Source organism: Motacilla alba, chromosome 18 (assembly GCF_015832195.1).
Source record: "Motacilla alba alba isolate MOTALB_02 chromosome 18, Motacilla_alba_V1.0_pri, whole genome shotgun sequence".
Lineage (NCBI taxonomy): Eukaryota > Metazoa > Chordata > Aves > Passeriformes > Motacillidae > Motacilla > Motacilla alba.
The window spans coordinates 7,538,882-7,556,858 of record NC_052033.1 but is presented as its reverse complement, the minus strand read 5'-3'; the positions used below and the strand labels follow the sequence as shown (position 1 = coordinate 7,556,858).

The 17,977-nt window shown below is 39.8% G+C and overlaps 1 protein-coding gene across 2 annotated transcripts in view; it reads right to left on the bottom strand.

The window, feature by feature from the left end:
- Positions 1–17,977, bottom strand: part of ANKFN1 (ankyrin repeat and fibronectin type III domain containing 1) — a 107,089-nt gene that overhangs the window by 46,543 nt on the left and 42,569 nt on the right. For both annotated transcript variants that reach the window (XM_038157499.1, XM_038157500.1), the window contains 4 exons: positions 16,533–16,733; positions 8,764–8,974; positions 3,974–4,168; positions 1,828–1,941 (listed from right to left, as the gene is read on the bottom strand). In XM_038157499.1, coding sequence (XP_038013427.1) covers positions 1,828–1,941; positions 3,974–4,168; positions 8,764–8,974; positions 16,533–16,718 — 706 coding nt within the window. In that variant the 5' untranslated portion in view covers positions 16,719–16,733. The remainder of the gene's footprint in view (positions 1–1,827; positions 1,942–3,973; positions 4,169–8,763; positions 8,975–16,532; positions 16,734–17,977) is intronic.

The following is a 17,977-nucleotide window of genomic DNA, read 5'->3' as shown; positions in this document are numbered from 1 at the left end:
AGTTAGGTCAGGCTGGATTAAATTTCTCTGAATGCTGTATTTATCAAAAACAGGACACCACTGACATGGTACTAACCAGACTCAACCCAAATGAATACCCAAGAGAAAAGTACTGCAACCTTCACAAAATTATTTTTAAAAATTAGCTCTGTTTGGGAATTTGATTTCCTGTGAAAATACCAAGAATCATTCTAATTAGAGAGCGGACAATGTTTCAGGGTTATTTAAAATACAACTATTACGAAGATCAGTCTGATATTTTCTAGAGAACTTTGGTGTTTTAGGAGCTCAAGTATCATTTTCACAAGTAAATCAGGCAGTGGGAAGCTCTTAAATGAAATTTAGTTTCCTGGCAACACAACCCATTGTTGAAAATTAGATTTAGGCTTCTAAAGGGCTTTGATGCTTTTGAAAATCACACTTCCTGCAGCACTGCACAGCTGACTAGGTGTAATACATTAATTTGCCTTCTACTGGGGCTATCAGAGCATTATCACTTTCATGGCCTCAGTAGTGTCTGGGAGGTTGGGGTTTGTTTTTTTCATTCATAGAATGCAAAAAATTATTTTGCTGGGCATAGCCAGTGATGAGTGGAATCTGTGACTAGAGGCAGGAGGAGAAGGAAAGAGACAATGTACCTTTTCCAAAATAAGCTCCTGTAGTGCTTTGGGAGCTTGTGCGAGTGCCAGTGGAGCCTGTGCACTGCCTGTCCCACCTTTGGAAGGGCTCCTTGAGCTGCTGGACCCTCGAGGGACAGGGTCTTTCTGAATCTCTCCTCTTGAAACCATCCCTGGGACAGCCCCCGTGGAAACATGAAACAGACTCCCTACCACACAGCCAGGACAGTGCTGCCTGTGAGTATGGAAACTTTAGGTTCAGGCCCCTCTGAAAGGTGTTTTCAATGATTAATACAAAGAAAGATACACAGCAGGAAGCATGAAGGGAGAAACTGGTGGAAATAATTAGGACGACTTTCAGACTCCCACTTCTTGACTCCCCTGGGCAGGGCCAAGGAGGCTTCAGATCCCCAGTCCCTTGACCTGCGGGAGGATTCATGCTTCCACTGGAAGCTGGAGGCTGTGGATTGCGGTGCTGAGCACTGAAGAACTTACTGTTCCAAAGATTGTAGAAAACCTGAAAGTTCCTTTAAACAGGAAATTTAAAAAATTCTCATTTTTGTTCTAATCTTCAATAAAACTTGCTTTTTTTTCCTTAATGTTGGAATTTCCTGTGGAACAGAAATTCTGTTTTAAAACCATCTCTATTCAACAGGGCTATTCAGATGGAAGCATTTTCTTATTCATTCCACTTTGCAACTAACTGGTGCCACCCCAAATGTATCACTCTTCCAAGAATGATGTGGCAGCCCTGGAATAGCTAATTAATTGGGCTGTATGATGCCTGTGCCAGAAGTTTCAGCTTCCAGAGGCATTCCTTTAGGGAATGGTGCTGTGGGTTTGGCTTTTACAAGGATACACATGGTTTCAGGAGCCCACAGGCACCAAAAGTTAGTGTTTTGTAACTGCTCATCTCAACCCAGTCATTGAGCTGATGTCCTAACCACAGTGAGTCAAGCAAACTTCTTCAAAGCACTCACGGAGAAAGCTTTTGGTTAATTTATTTTTCTTTTTTTTTTTTTAATAAAATTTTTTTCCTTGGGTAATCTTTCAAGAAAATTCCACTTCTATGTCTGTTTACTGGGAAAATAATTACATTTCAACACTATTTGCATCATAATATAACCTCTTGTATATAAATACCTTTGCCACTTAGCCCTCAAATTTTTGCACATTGTTAAGGGGACTGAAAGATGTCTAAATCCAGTACCTTTATACTTGGTCACCACAGCTGAGTTGACACTGAGGGGTTCTTGGAAGGTGACAGTGAGTGATGTGCTGCTCGTTACCATGAGACAGACATTGGTTGGCGCCTCGGGGGCTCCTGGGAGAGAAGAGAAAACATCAGCTCTTCAGCACAACAAATCCAATTCAAACAATGTTCCTGAGTCTTCAAAGAACCCACTGAAAATCACCCTGCAATTGTGAGCTTTGGGTTGTAGGTGTTTGTGTTTTCTGCCTTTTGAGCATTTTAATTAGTGACCCTACTAACAATATCCTGCAGACACCATTTGTTTCTATCATGGTTTTTGGCTCCTTTCTGGTTAAAAATATCTTCCTGCATATATGTAACCCAATAAAACAGATCCATGCTAATTATGTCAATGAAAAGCCCCTATAAATCTCTTGGGGTGGATAATAGGAGAGGGAAAGGACAAAACCACAAAGAGCTAATGAAGCCTTCACGAACAAACTCAAATTTATCAAAAACCAGAAAAAATTTTTGTTATTGAGATTCAAAAATTGCAAATTCCACAATTGTTTTGGTGTAATAGTTCCAAAATAGAGTTGTCAATTGAGGTCTAACATTTTTGTTTAAAAAAAATAAAAGCAAAAAAAGAGCTTAATTTGCAGAATATCAATCAGACTCAATTCAGAAATCAAACACAAAAATGTCATGACTTACTGCTGGGATTGATTTAAAAAGTCAGTATATTAACTTTCACTATTTCTGTATTTCCTGTATTTAATACCTAAGAGAAGGAGCACTACATCTGTCTTGAAGAAATAACCTTAACATACAATAAATTAGCAAAAATTATTTGTGAGTACATTTATATAAAGATGGTTTTAAAAATGTTAATGGCAATGATTGTATTTCATCACATAGGATACAGCTCAAAGATCCATGTGTCTAGAAACAATTCACACCTATTTGCTCCTTCATTTGGGCCCAAATTCCAGTTAATTTGGATACAGACTCACTTGTACAACTGTTTAAAATGACTCAATTTGTGGCTGTAGTGATGAAATAGATACCAAGATTAAGATTGGTGCTTATCAAAATTAAGATTAAATTTTCACAATATTTATGTGCAAAATGAAATTTTGCTGCTTGATCCAATATTTAGAACAATCCCATTCCAAAATAGTAAGTTCTTTTGAAAAATAATCAAATTACAACAGAGAAAAGACCAATGTCTCCATCCCTCTTCCTGGCTATTCATATGTTGTTTTATAGCATCCTGTTTTAAATTCTGAACATGTTAAATGAGATCCAGGAGTAAATGTGAAAAGAGATAAGCAGGGCAGAATCATTGCATCCTGAATGAAGAGTTGGGATGTTGGATGTCATATTAATTTTATGCAATCTAAGAAGCCATATGCTTGTTTCTCTCAGATATTTGGTCCTTTATTGTTCTAACAGCTATTTCCTTCTCCCTCTTGGAAAGGTAATTTCACCTTTGTGCCTCAGTTTCCCCATCCCAACCTCCTCCAGCTCCCAGTCACAGCAGTGCCGTGAGGATCAGCATGTTTGGAGAGGGTTCTCAGCTGCAGATTCCTGCCTGGAATTTTGGCGTTTCCCTCTAATTGATGTTATTTTTGCCTTTTTTCATTTTATATGTTCCCTGTATTCTCCACACATATATTTGGGGCTCTGTAGTCTATTGTATTAGTAGCTAGTTTGCCCAGTACTTTTCCATAGCCTTTCCTTAAGCAGAAAGACAAAACAAATTCCAGAGCTCCAAGCCTTGGGAGGTGCAGGGCCCCAGTGTTGTCTTGGATATTCCTGGGAACCAAGGTTGAGAACAACTCCTTCAGATCCATTGCATGAACAGAGCACAGCTAGTGCCAAGGGGGGCACTCCAGAGAAGGGGCTTGACCTGGGCGGGGGGGGGGGGGGGGGGGGGGGAAGTTGCATCACCACTTATCCTCCTAATTGGGGCTTTTTATCCATTATGCTAATTTCCTAAAACCTATAAAAATGTACTCATCCCTTTAGGGGTGGGCTTTTGTGGACATCTTTCTATAGCTGCCCCTGAAGGCCTTCAAATAAAGATCCTCTTTTTTATTACCTCCTTACTAAAATTACCTCTAGTTTCATTTCCAAGTTGAGAAAAAGGCAACATACTTACGGGCATGCTCGTAGCCCGCCCTCATGCGCTGGTAGAGCCTGGCCCTCCACTCCCAGCCCTTGAGCTGCTTCTCCCTCTCAGCACTCTCTGTGCCCAGGCCTTCACTTGCTGCTTGTGCCGATAATTCTGTCACTCTCTGCTGGGCCTCCTGCACCAGCATGCTCAGGTGCACAGATCTGCTCTCCACGGTCACAACTGCCAGGAAAAGAGGGAAATAGGAAATGCTTGGCAAAATTTTGGCCGTGCTCAGAACACCTCTTAGGTTAGAATGTAAGATGTACCCAAAAGTGTGTATTCTATCACCATCTTCATAAGCTGTTAAGACCAGGTGGGGCAGAGTTCTTTATTTCCTTCATGACTCATCCCTGATACCTCAGGGATATCTTCCGTTAATGGGCAATTGAGTGGCCCTGCATGGCTGATAAAATTCCATCATCCCGTTGGAAGATGCTCCACCCAGGGGGAGGAACCAAGCATTCCTGCCTGGATATGATCTGAGGTTTGGAGCACCACAGCCGCCTTTTCTCCACTGGATTCTCAGAGGACAAGACCTTCATAACCACCACTGGACCTTCAGAGGATCAAGCCCTTCTACAGGATCACTGCTTCAACAGAACCACATTTGTCACTGCAGGAGAATTGCAGCCACCATTTAATCCGACTGCTTCCAACACGCTGAACAGCAGGGTGTCAGGTTGTATTCTGACAGTGTTTCTGTATTATTGCATTTATTTTAATTTTCCTTAAAGATCTGGCCACTTAAATGTCATTAACAACATGAATAAATGTACTGCATTTTTTCCTCTGGTATTTCTCATATGCTTAAAATTGTCTTAATTAGACTGCAATTGCATATCTGTTGCAAGTCAGAATATGAAAACCAAGCTAAAATAATAACCCCTCTCTCTAACCTCTGCTTTGGTATAATATCGTAAACTTACATTAAAAAAAAAAAAAAAAGAAGATTGTACTGGTTACAAACACAATATATAAACTTCAACAAACAAGAAGAGATCTGATAGGCAAAATTAAGAATTATTTTGTGCTCAAGTCCATGGCTGGTAGAGAATTGATCTCTTTCCAGCTTTTTGTGCCACAGTTTTCTCCAGAGAACTTAATTAGTACTCTGACAGGCAGTGAGCAGCTTGCCACATGGAGATTTTTTCCTCTCATGCTCAGAATAATATTAATTTGATGTTTAGCAGTTCAGATATTCTTTGTGAACTACTGTGGGCTACATCAAGGTGAAAATTAAGAACACATAGGTTACAAACTAGAATAGGTTTGATTTTAGCCCAAGTTCCTAAACAAGCCCCTTGATTGTACAGTGAAATGTGGTGAATCAAGTCCTATTTTCAGAGTTGCTGTTAGCCTAAAATGGTTCAATCTGCAGTTTAGAAAGTAGGACTTGTAAAAATGTTTAATTTGAAAATAAACGCAGGTATTGATTTGGTTTTCAATATGCAGGAAAGAGTGCACAAGAGAAGGAATTCTGAAATCACAGAAAATCACTTTGGTGTTTGGTGTTTTTGCAGAAGAGCTCTTGGTTGCCCCAAGCCTTTCACAGGAACAGCAGGAATTTTACACAGACTGAACCCGTCATTCACTTTCACAAGTCAGGAGCAGCAGACATTTCTGGAAACATCAAACTGTACCACATAAAGCACCAAGACTCTCATAGGTTTTTGACACCAAAACACCTCAGGATCAATCCTCTTCAAAACAGGCTCAGCCAAGAGGTCAGACTGAGTTACTGCAGGTATTATCCAGTCTGGTCTTGAAAACTTCCCAAGATGGATGGAGATTCCACTGCTTCACTGTCCTTATAGTGAAAAAGATGTTTGTTTTATCCAGCCTGAACCTCTCATTATGACTTTCGTCTCTGTCTTTCATAACAGTATGACAGCCAGAGTTTAGCAGAGTCTAAGAATAACCCTATTGATGTGAAAAGTGGCCTGGGATCTTTATAGCCATGGGAGAGCAAAGAATTACTCAACACCTCTGACATCCAAAGGGTTGTTTTTGAAGAATGTTTGTCTCTAAGACTTTACTTTCAGAAGCTGGCTTGAAGCCATCCTTCTTAAGTTTGATCATTCTTCATATGGACATCAGGGACATATGGCCAGGCTCCCTGGAACCTGCTGGTATCCTCAGAAGTGTTGTTTACTGGGAGGCCAGAGGTGATAGGGTTTCCTGGATCCATGCCTACAATAAACATGCAACACATCTGATAGCACAACAGGACTGAGAAGGAGATTTTATGTGCCAGAGCTTCAGGTGGTTGAGCATTGGCATTGGTTCAAGTTCTCACTAAGGATCTGGCTTTATCTGTTTAATCAAGGCTCAGATCCACGTTTGTCGAGTCTCTGATGACCAATCAGCCAGTGGGAATTTTAATCTTATTTTTATTTGGGTTCACATGAACAAGCCAAACCATGAGTATATGATGAATGAAAGTAACTGAAAAGATAACACTTTGTCCTCTCCCCAGCTAAATTAATATTTTAAAAGCTCTACTCTCTGATCTTAGTTACTTCGTTTATAAAAGATGTTGGGTTCCTGTTGAGATTTATACAATCTGAGTTCCATGTGGAGATGAAGATCATAGTTTTACTTTCTATTGCTTTATCTGCTGCTGTTCCAGGCAGAAATCCAGGTGATACAGATGGAAACTATCTGTCCTCCAGATCCTCTTTTCTACAGAGTTAGGTTAGAGGGTATAATGAAATTTCAGCTGGATCACTACAGCTAATATCGACAGTGAAAGGGCAGAGGTTTTCTGTGAAGAAAGCTTTTTGTTTGCACTTGGAATGAGGAATTCCTCCATTTCACCTTTTCCCAGCTCTGTGCATCTGTCTTGTACACTTCTAATCACATTAAGAGATGCTGTGTCCAGTCCCAAAACTGGGTGAGTCAGGATTTCACCCTCCCATTCAGCCTGTGGAAGTCTTGCTCAATTGCCCACCACAGAGGAATGAAAATGCTCCTGCTGGGTGCTGGATCATGTTCCTGCAGCCCTGAGATGATGCAAACAGGATTTAATTTGAACAGGGTTGGTTGAGTACAAAAAGCAGAGCAGAAAGTCTGGACCAAATAGAAGGTGACTGCCATCAGTTCCACAACAGTGAAGCCATACACAAAGATGCTCAGAACCTTTGTTCTGAGGGCTGAAAATAACTTTGCATTTCACTCTCAAACAGCCACTGCAAACCCTTCAGGTAAGAAACCAAAACAAAATTATCGTTTGCTTTTTACTGGGAATGTTTCATCCATTATTTCAATCAGAAAAAACTAAAAATCAAGATAAGTGAAGTGGAAATTTGGTGGGTATATTTTGAAATGGAAATTAGGTGGTTATATATTCATATTCTCTGTGTTCATAGGCATGTTTGCATTAATTACAGGAAATGAATACTAATTTATGATTGCCCCTGCTCGCCATCAGACTGCATTTATTTACAGATGAGGTCAATGAAAAATTAGTTTAGTCTTTTTTACTGCTGTTTAGAACACTCAAGACTGTGTTTTCCTCTAGATTTGTCATGGTTAATGAATGTTGCTTCAGCAGTCAATCATGTACTCTAAATGCTGTCACACTTTTTTTTAAAGCCTCAGTCATGAACCATGACAGAAAAATAAACAAATAAATATAAAACTAAAAAAACTCTTTTCACTGAGCAGCTACACTATGCAAAAATCTCCAGGGAAGGTTAAAGGAGGCCAGAATAAATGATAATATAAGTGCTGTGGATATAGAAAAGCAATAAAGGTGTACCAACACTGAGGGTCTGGCAAAAAAATTCAACATGCACATGCACACACACTCTCCAGTGAAAAAACTGGCAATGTTAGTAGCCTCAAGGTGCAATTTCCTGGAGCACTGAGATTGACATGCCAGCACTAAATGTTGTTAATTTAACTAACTTCAAATTAATGGCAGAGTCTGCAGTGGCTGAACCCCTCAAACACAGTCTCATTATAGCCTTGCAGGGAATGTCCTAAATATAGGCATTGACAGTTTAAAACAAATTCTCTTACATCAGGGTATTTTTAGACCCACGTAAGGCGTCAGAGTTTGTGTCATGGTATATGGTTGATTAATTGGGTTGGTAAGTCACCCTCCAACCCACAAACTGGGCATAAAAAGCCCATGAAGGAATACAAAGAAGTTTTATAACTACAATATGTAGTTATAAGCAATATTGGTATTCCAGTAAAGTGAGAAGGTCTGTTTTGTGTATAGGTTTTTCTCTGGTTCTATAGAACTTAGAAATTCTGATTTAAGTGGGATTTTAGGCCACTTTAAGATCAGTAGTGAGGGGTCTGTGGGGAATGGAAGTGATAGATCTCAATACAACTGGCCTCCTAACGGCAGCATAGCCAAAATCAAAAAGAATAATCAAAATAAAGTCTAGACAACCCATCATCCTTTCATTTTTTATGACAAACTCGGCATTTCAGACCATGATCTTTGAATCACTGAGTTCCTGTTGCCATCTTTTTAAAGATTTTTTCTCAAGATCGCTATTAACCCAGCTGTCCCAGTGTTAATCACATTAGAAGTTCAACATGATTGATTAGTTGGTGTATCTGAAAGAGAGAAAAAAAATCTACTAAGCACGTATTCAATGAGCAGATATTGCTGCAAATATCCTCCAGCACTCTTGTTATAATCATCGTTATGATAAAACCAGGCAATTTTTGTGTGTTGTGTAATTGATTTTCACTAACAACAGCAGAACTGATCCCATAAACGGAATTATCTAAGTCAATTTGTGTTCTTTACTTACAGTGTGGGCTTTCCTTTGCCCCAACGTGCAGAAGGGTCCTGGCAATGGGGACGTTGTTTGTCAAGATGGCAATATCCAAAGGAGTGAGTCCCTCACTGTTTGGTGTGTTCAGGTCCAGTTCCTCCAGGGTGTATTGATAAAGAAGAATCTGAACAGCATCCAGGTCCTGCTGCTCTACGGCCTCAAACATAGCTTCATTGCACTGGAAATTCTGTGTGTCAATAAAGACAGAAATTCAGTAAAACTTTTCATATATTAGTGCTTTAAAAATAGAGAAAATTTGTGTTTTGTGAGTTTGCTCCTGAAAATACAATATTGCACCTCCAGCCCCAGCTTAGGCTTAGCTTGAAGCAAGGCAAATGTTTGCAGCAGAACTGAGCTTGGTCTACCCCTGGAGTGCTTGAAATTGCTTCAGGTCTGTGGGAACATTCAAGTGAGATTCAAACCCATATGAAACAAACATATTTTTATTTAGACATCTGTCCTGTAATCAAACTATATGAGCAGCATTTTGTTTGCAGTGTGAAACTGGGTGATACACTACAATTTTGGCAGAGCCTTGGACTACTGAGTTTTTCAAACTCAAAATTTCAAGTAGAAAACTACAATCAGATGATGAAAATCCAAATCAAACAAGCAGTTCTGCAGAAAAACTTGCCCAGTTCCAGTGTGACCCAGTGTGTTCATTCTACCACCTCAGTTATTTCTAGGTGCCTGTATTATTGCTTTTAACTTGTAACTAGAGGAAACTTTGAAATTTGTAGGCCTTAAAAACAGAAGTAGAAATGCGACTGAAAAAAATGGACTGTCCAGTGTGTATGTCTGAGCAGCAGAGAGCACAAGCAGAGAGCCAAACCCGAGGACTTCCATGGCACCAACTCTCAGGCAGGGAGAACCACTGAACCTTTTCCTTACCAATGTCAAGGAGATAAAAGAATGGCAATACAAAGCCCCTGTTGTTTCCTAATTGAGCTGGGGCGAAGCAGGTGCAGGAGAGTAGCAGGGCCTGCAGGTTTCTTTTATGAGAACATCCTTCTGGAGCCTGAAGTAATGACAAATTATTTGCCAAGATTCTTTAAATTCTCTCCCAGTGTCCCATTGCCATAATTACCTGATAGGGTTTTTCCCTCTTTGGAATGAATTAGCAGGAGAAAGAGGCCCAGCAAGACAAGGAGGGCTCAGAGCACAGAGTCAGATACACAGTGTAAACCAGCTCCCTGTGTCCCAAAACCACTGAGAAAACTCTCATCACAGAATGCACTCTTTATTCCATGAAATACATATTGAACTGAAACCATCTTCGACTGTGATTGGAAGTTAACCCTTCAACCACACTAAAACTTCATTTTCTTTTTAAAATATCAATTTATCAATAGTTTTATTGGGCATATCTGTGTCCAAGTTTGCTATCAGTGAAACAACATTGACCTGCTGGAACATCTGTGTGTCTCCTTGTAAAACACATGGAGTAAGGGTTTCCAAACAGTTCTGGAAATTGCAGTCCCCAGCTCCACCTTGGAATTTGATCAGTTCTAAGGGAGCTTTTTTTCAGTGTGCTTGAAGTTAAAAGTGTCTTCCAAAATTTTCAGGCCTGACAGGGGTCTTCTGGTCTACTCTTTGCCTGTGAAGTATTGATACCATTCTAAGAAATTGCAAAGGTGACGTTAGCTAAAAGTTTTAGTACGGACCCCATTAGCAGAACAGGAGAACAAGCATGCAGAAGGTGCCCTGTACCCCAAACTGCCAATGTAAAGAAATGAGATACTTATGTTAAGATGACAATCTAAGGGTGAGATGAGCTATGCAGCAATAATGCAAATCTGGGACAGTAGTGCTGACTTGGGAATCACCTTGTAGACACTGAAGTACAGAACAGCTCATGCTGGAGAAATATTTTTTCTGTAGGTTTCCATGCAGAATAAAAGATATGACTTAAACATCAATGCTGTTTATGGGGTTCTGTCACATTCTTGGGTTTAGACTTTTCTCCAAATGGTAAGACTCAAGTTTAATTTTATAATCAGATACTTAGGCCACACTCCAGGGTTGGTATAAGATAAAAAAATCTCAGAAAAAGGGACAGTGGAATGGTAAGCAGCTCTATTTGTAATTCTTTTTTAACCCCTCTGTTCAAGATAAAAATGGTTTGTAAGGATATACACTGTCATTAGGCAGAGCACATGTCTAGAAAATTTTAGAAAAGAAGACAGCGCATATTTCTCTTGTTATAAGGGAAAACTTTAAAAATGTCAGAAATTTTTACTGCAATGCTCCACACATCTGCTGTCTTGCTTATGTAACACCATTATAATCCTGGTATCAGAGACCTTACACTTATTCTGGTGTTTTACCCGTACCCTGAAATGATGAGGTGCTCTTGCTAGAAATCAAAAGAATTTTAAGTAATTGTAATTACAAAATATTTTAATTATTGGTATGATTCTGATACTTCTGTATGTCTTCAGCTCTACTCAACAGTGATATTGATTTAACAGCTGTATGTCACTGTATTGTGCGCTCAAAATTAACATACAGAGAGCACTGATGTGTGAAGTACAGAGGTAAAAGAAAACTCACTCTTCACTCCATGAGACTTCATTATTATGATGCAGAATTGTGCACTGATAGATTTTTTTCATTAAAATTATTAGAAATGTAAAATCAGAAAATCACAGAATGGTTTGGGCTGGGAGGGACCTTAAAGATCAACTTGTGCCAACAACCTGCCACAGACAGGGACACCTTCCTCTAGAAATACATTCACCAACTCTTCCACATCAGCATTCTAAAAAGCATTAATTTAATCATTGTTAATGTCCATTTCAAATTCTTTTCCTACTTTTATTAGAACTTTCTCTACAGTGTTGTTTATGGGAGTACAGGATAATTATGCTTCAGAATCATCTGGATTTTGATCCAATCAGAAAAAAACAAAAGCATATTACTCTTGTAACTGATCACAGATATGAAAATCGACTTATTTAGCAGTGAATTAATCGAGAGCATATTACAAAGGGAATTGGTAGTAGGAAACTGAATGACTGCATTGGTTTGCATTTCTTTTAGTTAAGTTCATTTTTGGAAACAGTCTGGGGGCAGAACAAAATGTAAAGCTGATGATAATATTGAGTGAAAGGCTGTGGTGCTCACTCAGGACAGGAAGGTAGTTATTTCTCTCTTCACATTTTCCCTTCTGTGGTGCTGTGTACACACATGATTTTCCCTTTTTTTTTTAAACCACAATAAGTAATTATCTTTTAATTAGCTTTACATATGTGCACAAAAGTTAAATGAGTTAGCATTTGTAGAGTGCTACCCTAAGTGCTCAATATCATTATTTGGCTTTAATTCAAATTTTGTGAGAAACTCAGAAAATCTTGTACTATATCTCAGAAGTTTCTTCCATTATATAAACCAAAAGTACACTGTTACATGATAATAGAGGAGAGATGGCTAACTTCGCTATTACAGCTGACATAACCCAAATTATGGCCGACAAAAGCATTTTGTCCTTTTTAAATACACACACACCCACACACCCACAACCACACACCCACCCACCCCTTAACAAGTTTTCCCTACCTGCCAGATTGCTGTAGAATTATTTTAAAAATTTTTATTTAAACCGGGTTTTTTTGATTGTCACGATTTAGACCTGCTGGTGTGCCTTTGAAAATGCGTCTTCAGACCTCTGCTTGCCAAATGAAATACCTGAAGTATTTGTGAAATTTTGGCCCTGAGTAAGTTGCTGAGCAGAATCTAAGCACATGTTTAAGTTAAATTTGTCGTAAACGCTGTTGCCAACTGACCTGCTGACAAGAACGTTTCACCAAAAGGGAAAAAATAAAAGCAAATTTATATTTCTTCATGTCATTAGAAATCTGATTGAAAAAGCTGCACTGATTTAAATGAGAAACAGAGCATGACTATTATAAGCTGCTTCATCCAGTCCAAACAATTACAAGATCAAATTGCAAATATCAGGTTTTCCAAATGAGCAAATCAGACACAGGCAATAGGCTGAAATACATTGGCAAGTTTTGTAACTTCAAAGAGTGTAAAATCATGGCAGCTGTGATGTGGCCTTTCTAAATGGTCGTGTGTGCATCCCTCATCCATAGAAGAGCACATTAAACCCTGCTAGACAGTCAAAAATCATCCTGGAGAGGCAGCACAGTATCTATTACACCTTCACCCATGCTAGCAAACTGCCCCATTTGTAAGTCTGCATCCAGCCCAGCTCTCCAAGTCCGGAAAAACATTCTACACACCTGACCAACTTTTCCCTAACTATTTGCTTTCACACAGAAAACAGAAATATATTTGAAAACTATATAGTTTGCTGCAAAAAGCTTATTCCATGTAGAAGACTCTCTAGTATTGCAGTGTGTTTCAGACATCTGCAGCCTTGGGATAAGAAATTCAAACAGGTGTAAGGAGTAAGATCTTTAAACTCCAGTGCTCTATTTTAGTCCAGCTGATATTGTCACAAATACCAACAAGAGCAATCATTTACCTTTACTAGATAACTTTCTTCTGCTCTGAAAGGACAAAAGCATTAAATTCAAAGGAAAACTTAATCACATTTAAAAGTGATTTGGTGAAGTTTAGGAGCAGTTTTTACATTGCTTTTTCCTTGACTCAGTCCTGCAGCCTCTAATCATTAGCTGGACAGCTGTGCTATGTGATTAATTTATTTAGGTGTTACTATGATGCACAAATGTATATACTGAAAAGAACTACAGTATTGCTTTGCAGAAAGTAATAACCATGTTCCAGTAAGTGATTCAGCGCCAGAGTGTTTAGAAATGCAATCTTATGTAGCTTAATTAAAATGAAGTGCCCCTTTCAAGCTATTTGCTCTAAGTTTGACTGAAAAAGTCCACTATGTACTACTGGAATTGGAAAAAGTGGTAAAGTAGTTTCTGCAAAGACTTGTTTTGATAAACATGAGTTCAAGAATAAAGCTATTTTGGAACATTGCTATGTCTGCAGCAAGACAACAATTTACTGAATGGAAAGTGTTGCACAGCAAGAGAGAGTGGAAAGAAAACTCTTCACAAGCCAAAGCTGAAAGAAAACAAATTCTAACAAATGTTGTTCACTTGTCTGGAGACATGATTTTACTCCTTGACTTAGCTCAGCAGCACAGAAACTCAATGATTAGAAAATACATGAGCTAGCAACTTGACCTGGAATATTTCCACCCCTTCACTAATAGTTTTCTTGCTGTTTATTTCTAGGGAAAACTGGGAAAACAACAAGCAGAATGGATGGAATGGGATCCAAAGCCTCTCAAGTTCAGTGGGAGTCTGTTCACTGCCTGTTGTGGACACCAGATCAGACCCCAGACTGGTGATACCTGGAGGTTTCTCTGCTGGGTTTTTGTCAGTGACAAAAGCTGTGACACTCGCATGACAGTGTAGTGGGTTGGGGGAACAAAGCACATTTATGCCTGTGTCCCATTAAATCTCCACCCACACAACATAAAATCAAGTCTCCTAATGATGATGACTGATGGAATAGGCACTCCCACAGCTGTCAGATCAGAGTGAAAAGGGACAGATCTGAGGTTCTGAGTTACTGGCTCAGGGTTAGCAGAGGATTTGGCCCCCAGCAGCAGTGCCCTGCTCCTCAGTCCTTTTGCTCAGCTCACTGGCAATTTCTCTTCTTATTAGTGAAGTATGACAGAAGAGCCCATGTTTGAAGGAATATGTAATCTGAAGGGTGTATTTAGATAAACACTGGTCAGAAGATATGCTCACAGACTACTATTCATTCAGCCTGCATGTCAGTCTGCTCTGGCATGTCCCCAGGGCTGGTTTATCCTCCTCCTTCACTCCCTCACCCTTGAAATTAAAGTTGGAAAAAAAAAAAAAAGACAATTTAAAATAGCTGTAGCGTTTTGCCTGGGGGGTTTCGAGCTGATCTGATGAGCTCTCAACCCCTCAACACTACACCCCAGAATAGCTCAGCTTTCATTAGGAGGCATAAAAGGAGCAGGAGGCTGATGTGACAGTGTCAGGAACAAAAAAGGTTTAATAAAGGCAACATAACAAACTCAAAGCGATCCAGGTGCCACAAGCTTGTGCTCCTGGTAAAGACACCTCACAAAAGTGATTTGGTTTCTTTGTTCTGTGCTTTTCTACTAAATGGCCCAGGTGGGACCTTTTGGCTTATGGCCAATTACCTGTCCCCAAACTTGAGGTGAAGTCCCCAAGGTCCTATCACAGTGACTTTTCTACATGACCACCGGGAGAAACTTCTGGGCTCTTTCCTTTTGGGGGGCACAGAGGAAGGTTCTGTCACTCTGTCCATAGGGGGCACATTCCTACAAACAGTGGCTAAAAACATTCATCTAAAGAATCTTTCCCCACAGTTCATACTTCAAGACCTTAAATCATCCCTACAAACTGAAAAGCATTTGGAAACCCACAGCCTCAAAAGCACAGCTGCTGGCACCCATGAAAAGGCTGTTCTCCAGCTCACAAGCCTTGTTTGAATTTCAGGCTTCTCTTATGAAGCAAGAATCTATTGGCTCTGGAAGAGCTGAGAGGAAGCATCCATGGTCCCCTGCCTCCTTCAGGTCATGGTGTTTCTTCATAGGAGAGAGACAACAGTCTCCACAGGTCATGCAAGGGTCTTCTGACTTTGGGAAAGCACAATCCTAGGGGACAGCATCAGCTAACTGAATTAAAAATAATTTCCAATTCTTGCACTGATTTATGTAATACATCTCTTACATAATGTGTGAGTATTAAAGAAGTCTAGAGTGTCCTTCCTCTTTCAGAAAAAAGTAAGATTTTTGTTATCTGGCCCAGCCTGACTCTGAGTTCAGTCCTGCATTGCACTAAGCATCTGATTGAGTTCAGCAGAGTGCTGGTTGCAAGGCGCATCTCCTGGTGCATTCAGACAATGTCATTAGACTTTGCTCTTCAGAAGTGGAGAGAAACTCCTTCAAAATAATTCAGAGGAGAAGTTGAAGAATGTGTTTGTTATTCCTATTTAGAAAAAACTGGTATTTATTTTGTTTTGGTGATACCCACAAGTAGGTTCATCTTCCTCCAGCAAGTGGAAAATATTCTGTTGTACACTGAATTTACATTGGGCTGTTATTTCAGAGACAAGGTCCATTCCCCAAAATATGTGCACTGGGGGTTGTGTAACTTCACAGCACTCACAGCAGCAGGAGCCCTTGTGAGGGTTAATTCCAGCAGGGGTTTCTATATTTTACTGTGCTGGTATCAGAGTGCTTGGCTGGGATTTGAATGGGGTACCCAGGCCAGACTCCTTCACGTGTGATCTCTTTCTTCCATAGTGTTACCTACTGACCATCACCACAGTCTGGTTAAGGTTACTGCCTTACATTTATCTGTCATGCTTGAAAGTTCCATTTGCTCTGTCATTTGGAAAAATGGGAACTTCTATTAAAAACCATCTTCACTTTTCTCAAAACATGTTTTGTTCTTTTCTTGTAAGAGAAACACTTGCATCTATAGATTTAATTCATGTTTTGTCATGTAAGTGCCAAGTTACAACATTACTCCTAAAATAAAGCATCACCACTTGAGTAGGTTGCCTATCTTTACCCTTCAAGAAGGTCAAACTCTGTTTTAACAAGGGTCATTAGTGGTAAGGCTGGGAAGAACACACGACACTCGACACTCATCAGGGAACAAAGCGAGATGATGAGAATGGTAGAGATTAAAAGCCAACTGATGAAGAGACTGATGGGAGAGTGGAGAGGTAGTGCTGGGGTGGGGTGTTACCATGGAAGCCTTGCGCAGGCTGAGCCGGTCGCAGCGGGATCTGAAGTAGGCTTCGTCAAAGGATGTGTGGCTGCCCTTCAGCTTCTCCGACAAGTTCCGGTAGAGCCGCTTGGCAGCGCTGGGCGACGAGGGCATGCTGTGCTTTTTGCTCTGCAGGAGGCTCAAGTTATGCATTTGCTGGGTCATTCTCAACCGGGTTTTCTAGAAGGAAAACAGCAGCCATTTAGTGAGGTTTTGCTAGACCAACATCATTGATCAGAAGTGTGTCACTGAAACACACAGCGCAAGGCTGCTGTGCCTAAAATCACTTTCACACACAGCTTCTGCACAGAGGCACATTTGGGGCTTTTCAATAGCAAATTGCTCTTTATGGAATTAGACCCATGGATATCTATGGAGACAGAGAATTAAAGATGGAAAAATAAAACATACTATCCCAGAATTATTCGCTAATTTGTATAAGGAGAAGAAGGAGTTTCAATTAATGAGGGAAAAAATGTTTTTGCAGAGTGAGTTCTGGTGCCAGAAAAAAGTGACACTCAAAAGTAAATGTTACTAGGGACAGTTTCATAATGAAACTGTCTTCTTCCTCATGTAGTGGGCAGGCACTGGTTGTGTCTATTTGTTGTCTTACTTTATCCTGCTCTGTGTTTGCCCTGTCCATTTAGAGTACAAACACTTCCAAGAGGGACTGCTGCCTCTCTCTGACTGCCTCACCTAACTGGATTTATATATTATCTCATAATTAAACAATACTTTCTATGCTCTATCATTACAGTAATTTTGCTGTGTTAAGAAAAATTGAATTAATATTTAACTCTGGAAGAACATTACGTAGAAATAATTTTGCCTTTCTGAAGGGAAACTAAGAATTGGATTTGACCCTACTGCAGGCATAGGAAACTATCCCTATGGATTTCTAAGTGAAAAAGTGACAAAAATGCACCATTTCTTCACATATTCCTTTTCCGCTGACAAGTGTGTACACATACATAAGGCAGACTGCCTCTCTAGGAGACTTCACAGTTGTAATAGTAAACCTGGCTACCTTTTCAGGGTATCTTTTCTGGAAATATTTTTTTTTTTTGGTACTATGATACAAATTCTTTTTTGTTTCTTATGGTTTCAGCCTTCTTCTGAACAAATTGGATGGCAGGACCAGACTTTAAGGACTATTTCCAGTAAAAGCATTCTTTACTAAACAGTCATCCTGCTGTTGAGGCTGGTTTTGGCAAGTATTTGTTCTTAAGATTAAAGACACCACCCAGGTCTCTTAAGCTTTCTGCATCTTCCATTCTCACAGTACACAGTCTCACACTCTGTGGAGAGCAGACACCCTGAGCATAAAAGTATCTCATTACAATTAATTTCACATATTCTCCATGCTCCTGGGGTACTGAAGAGAGACCAAGTGTCTGAAGGAAGACAGAGTCAACACAATTGTC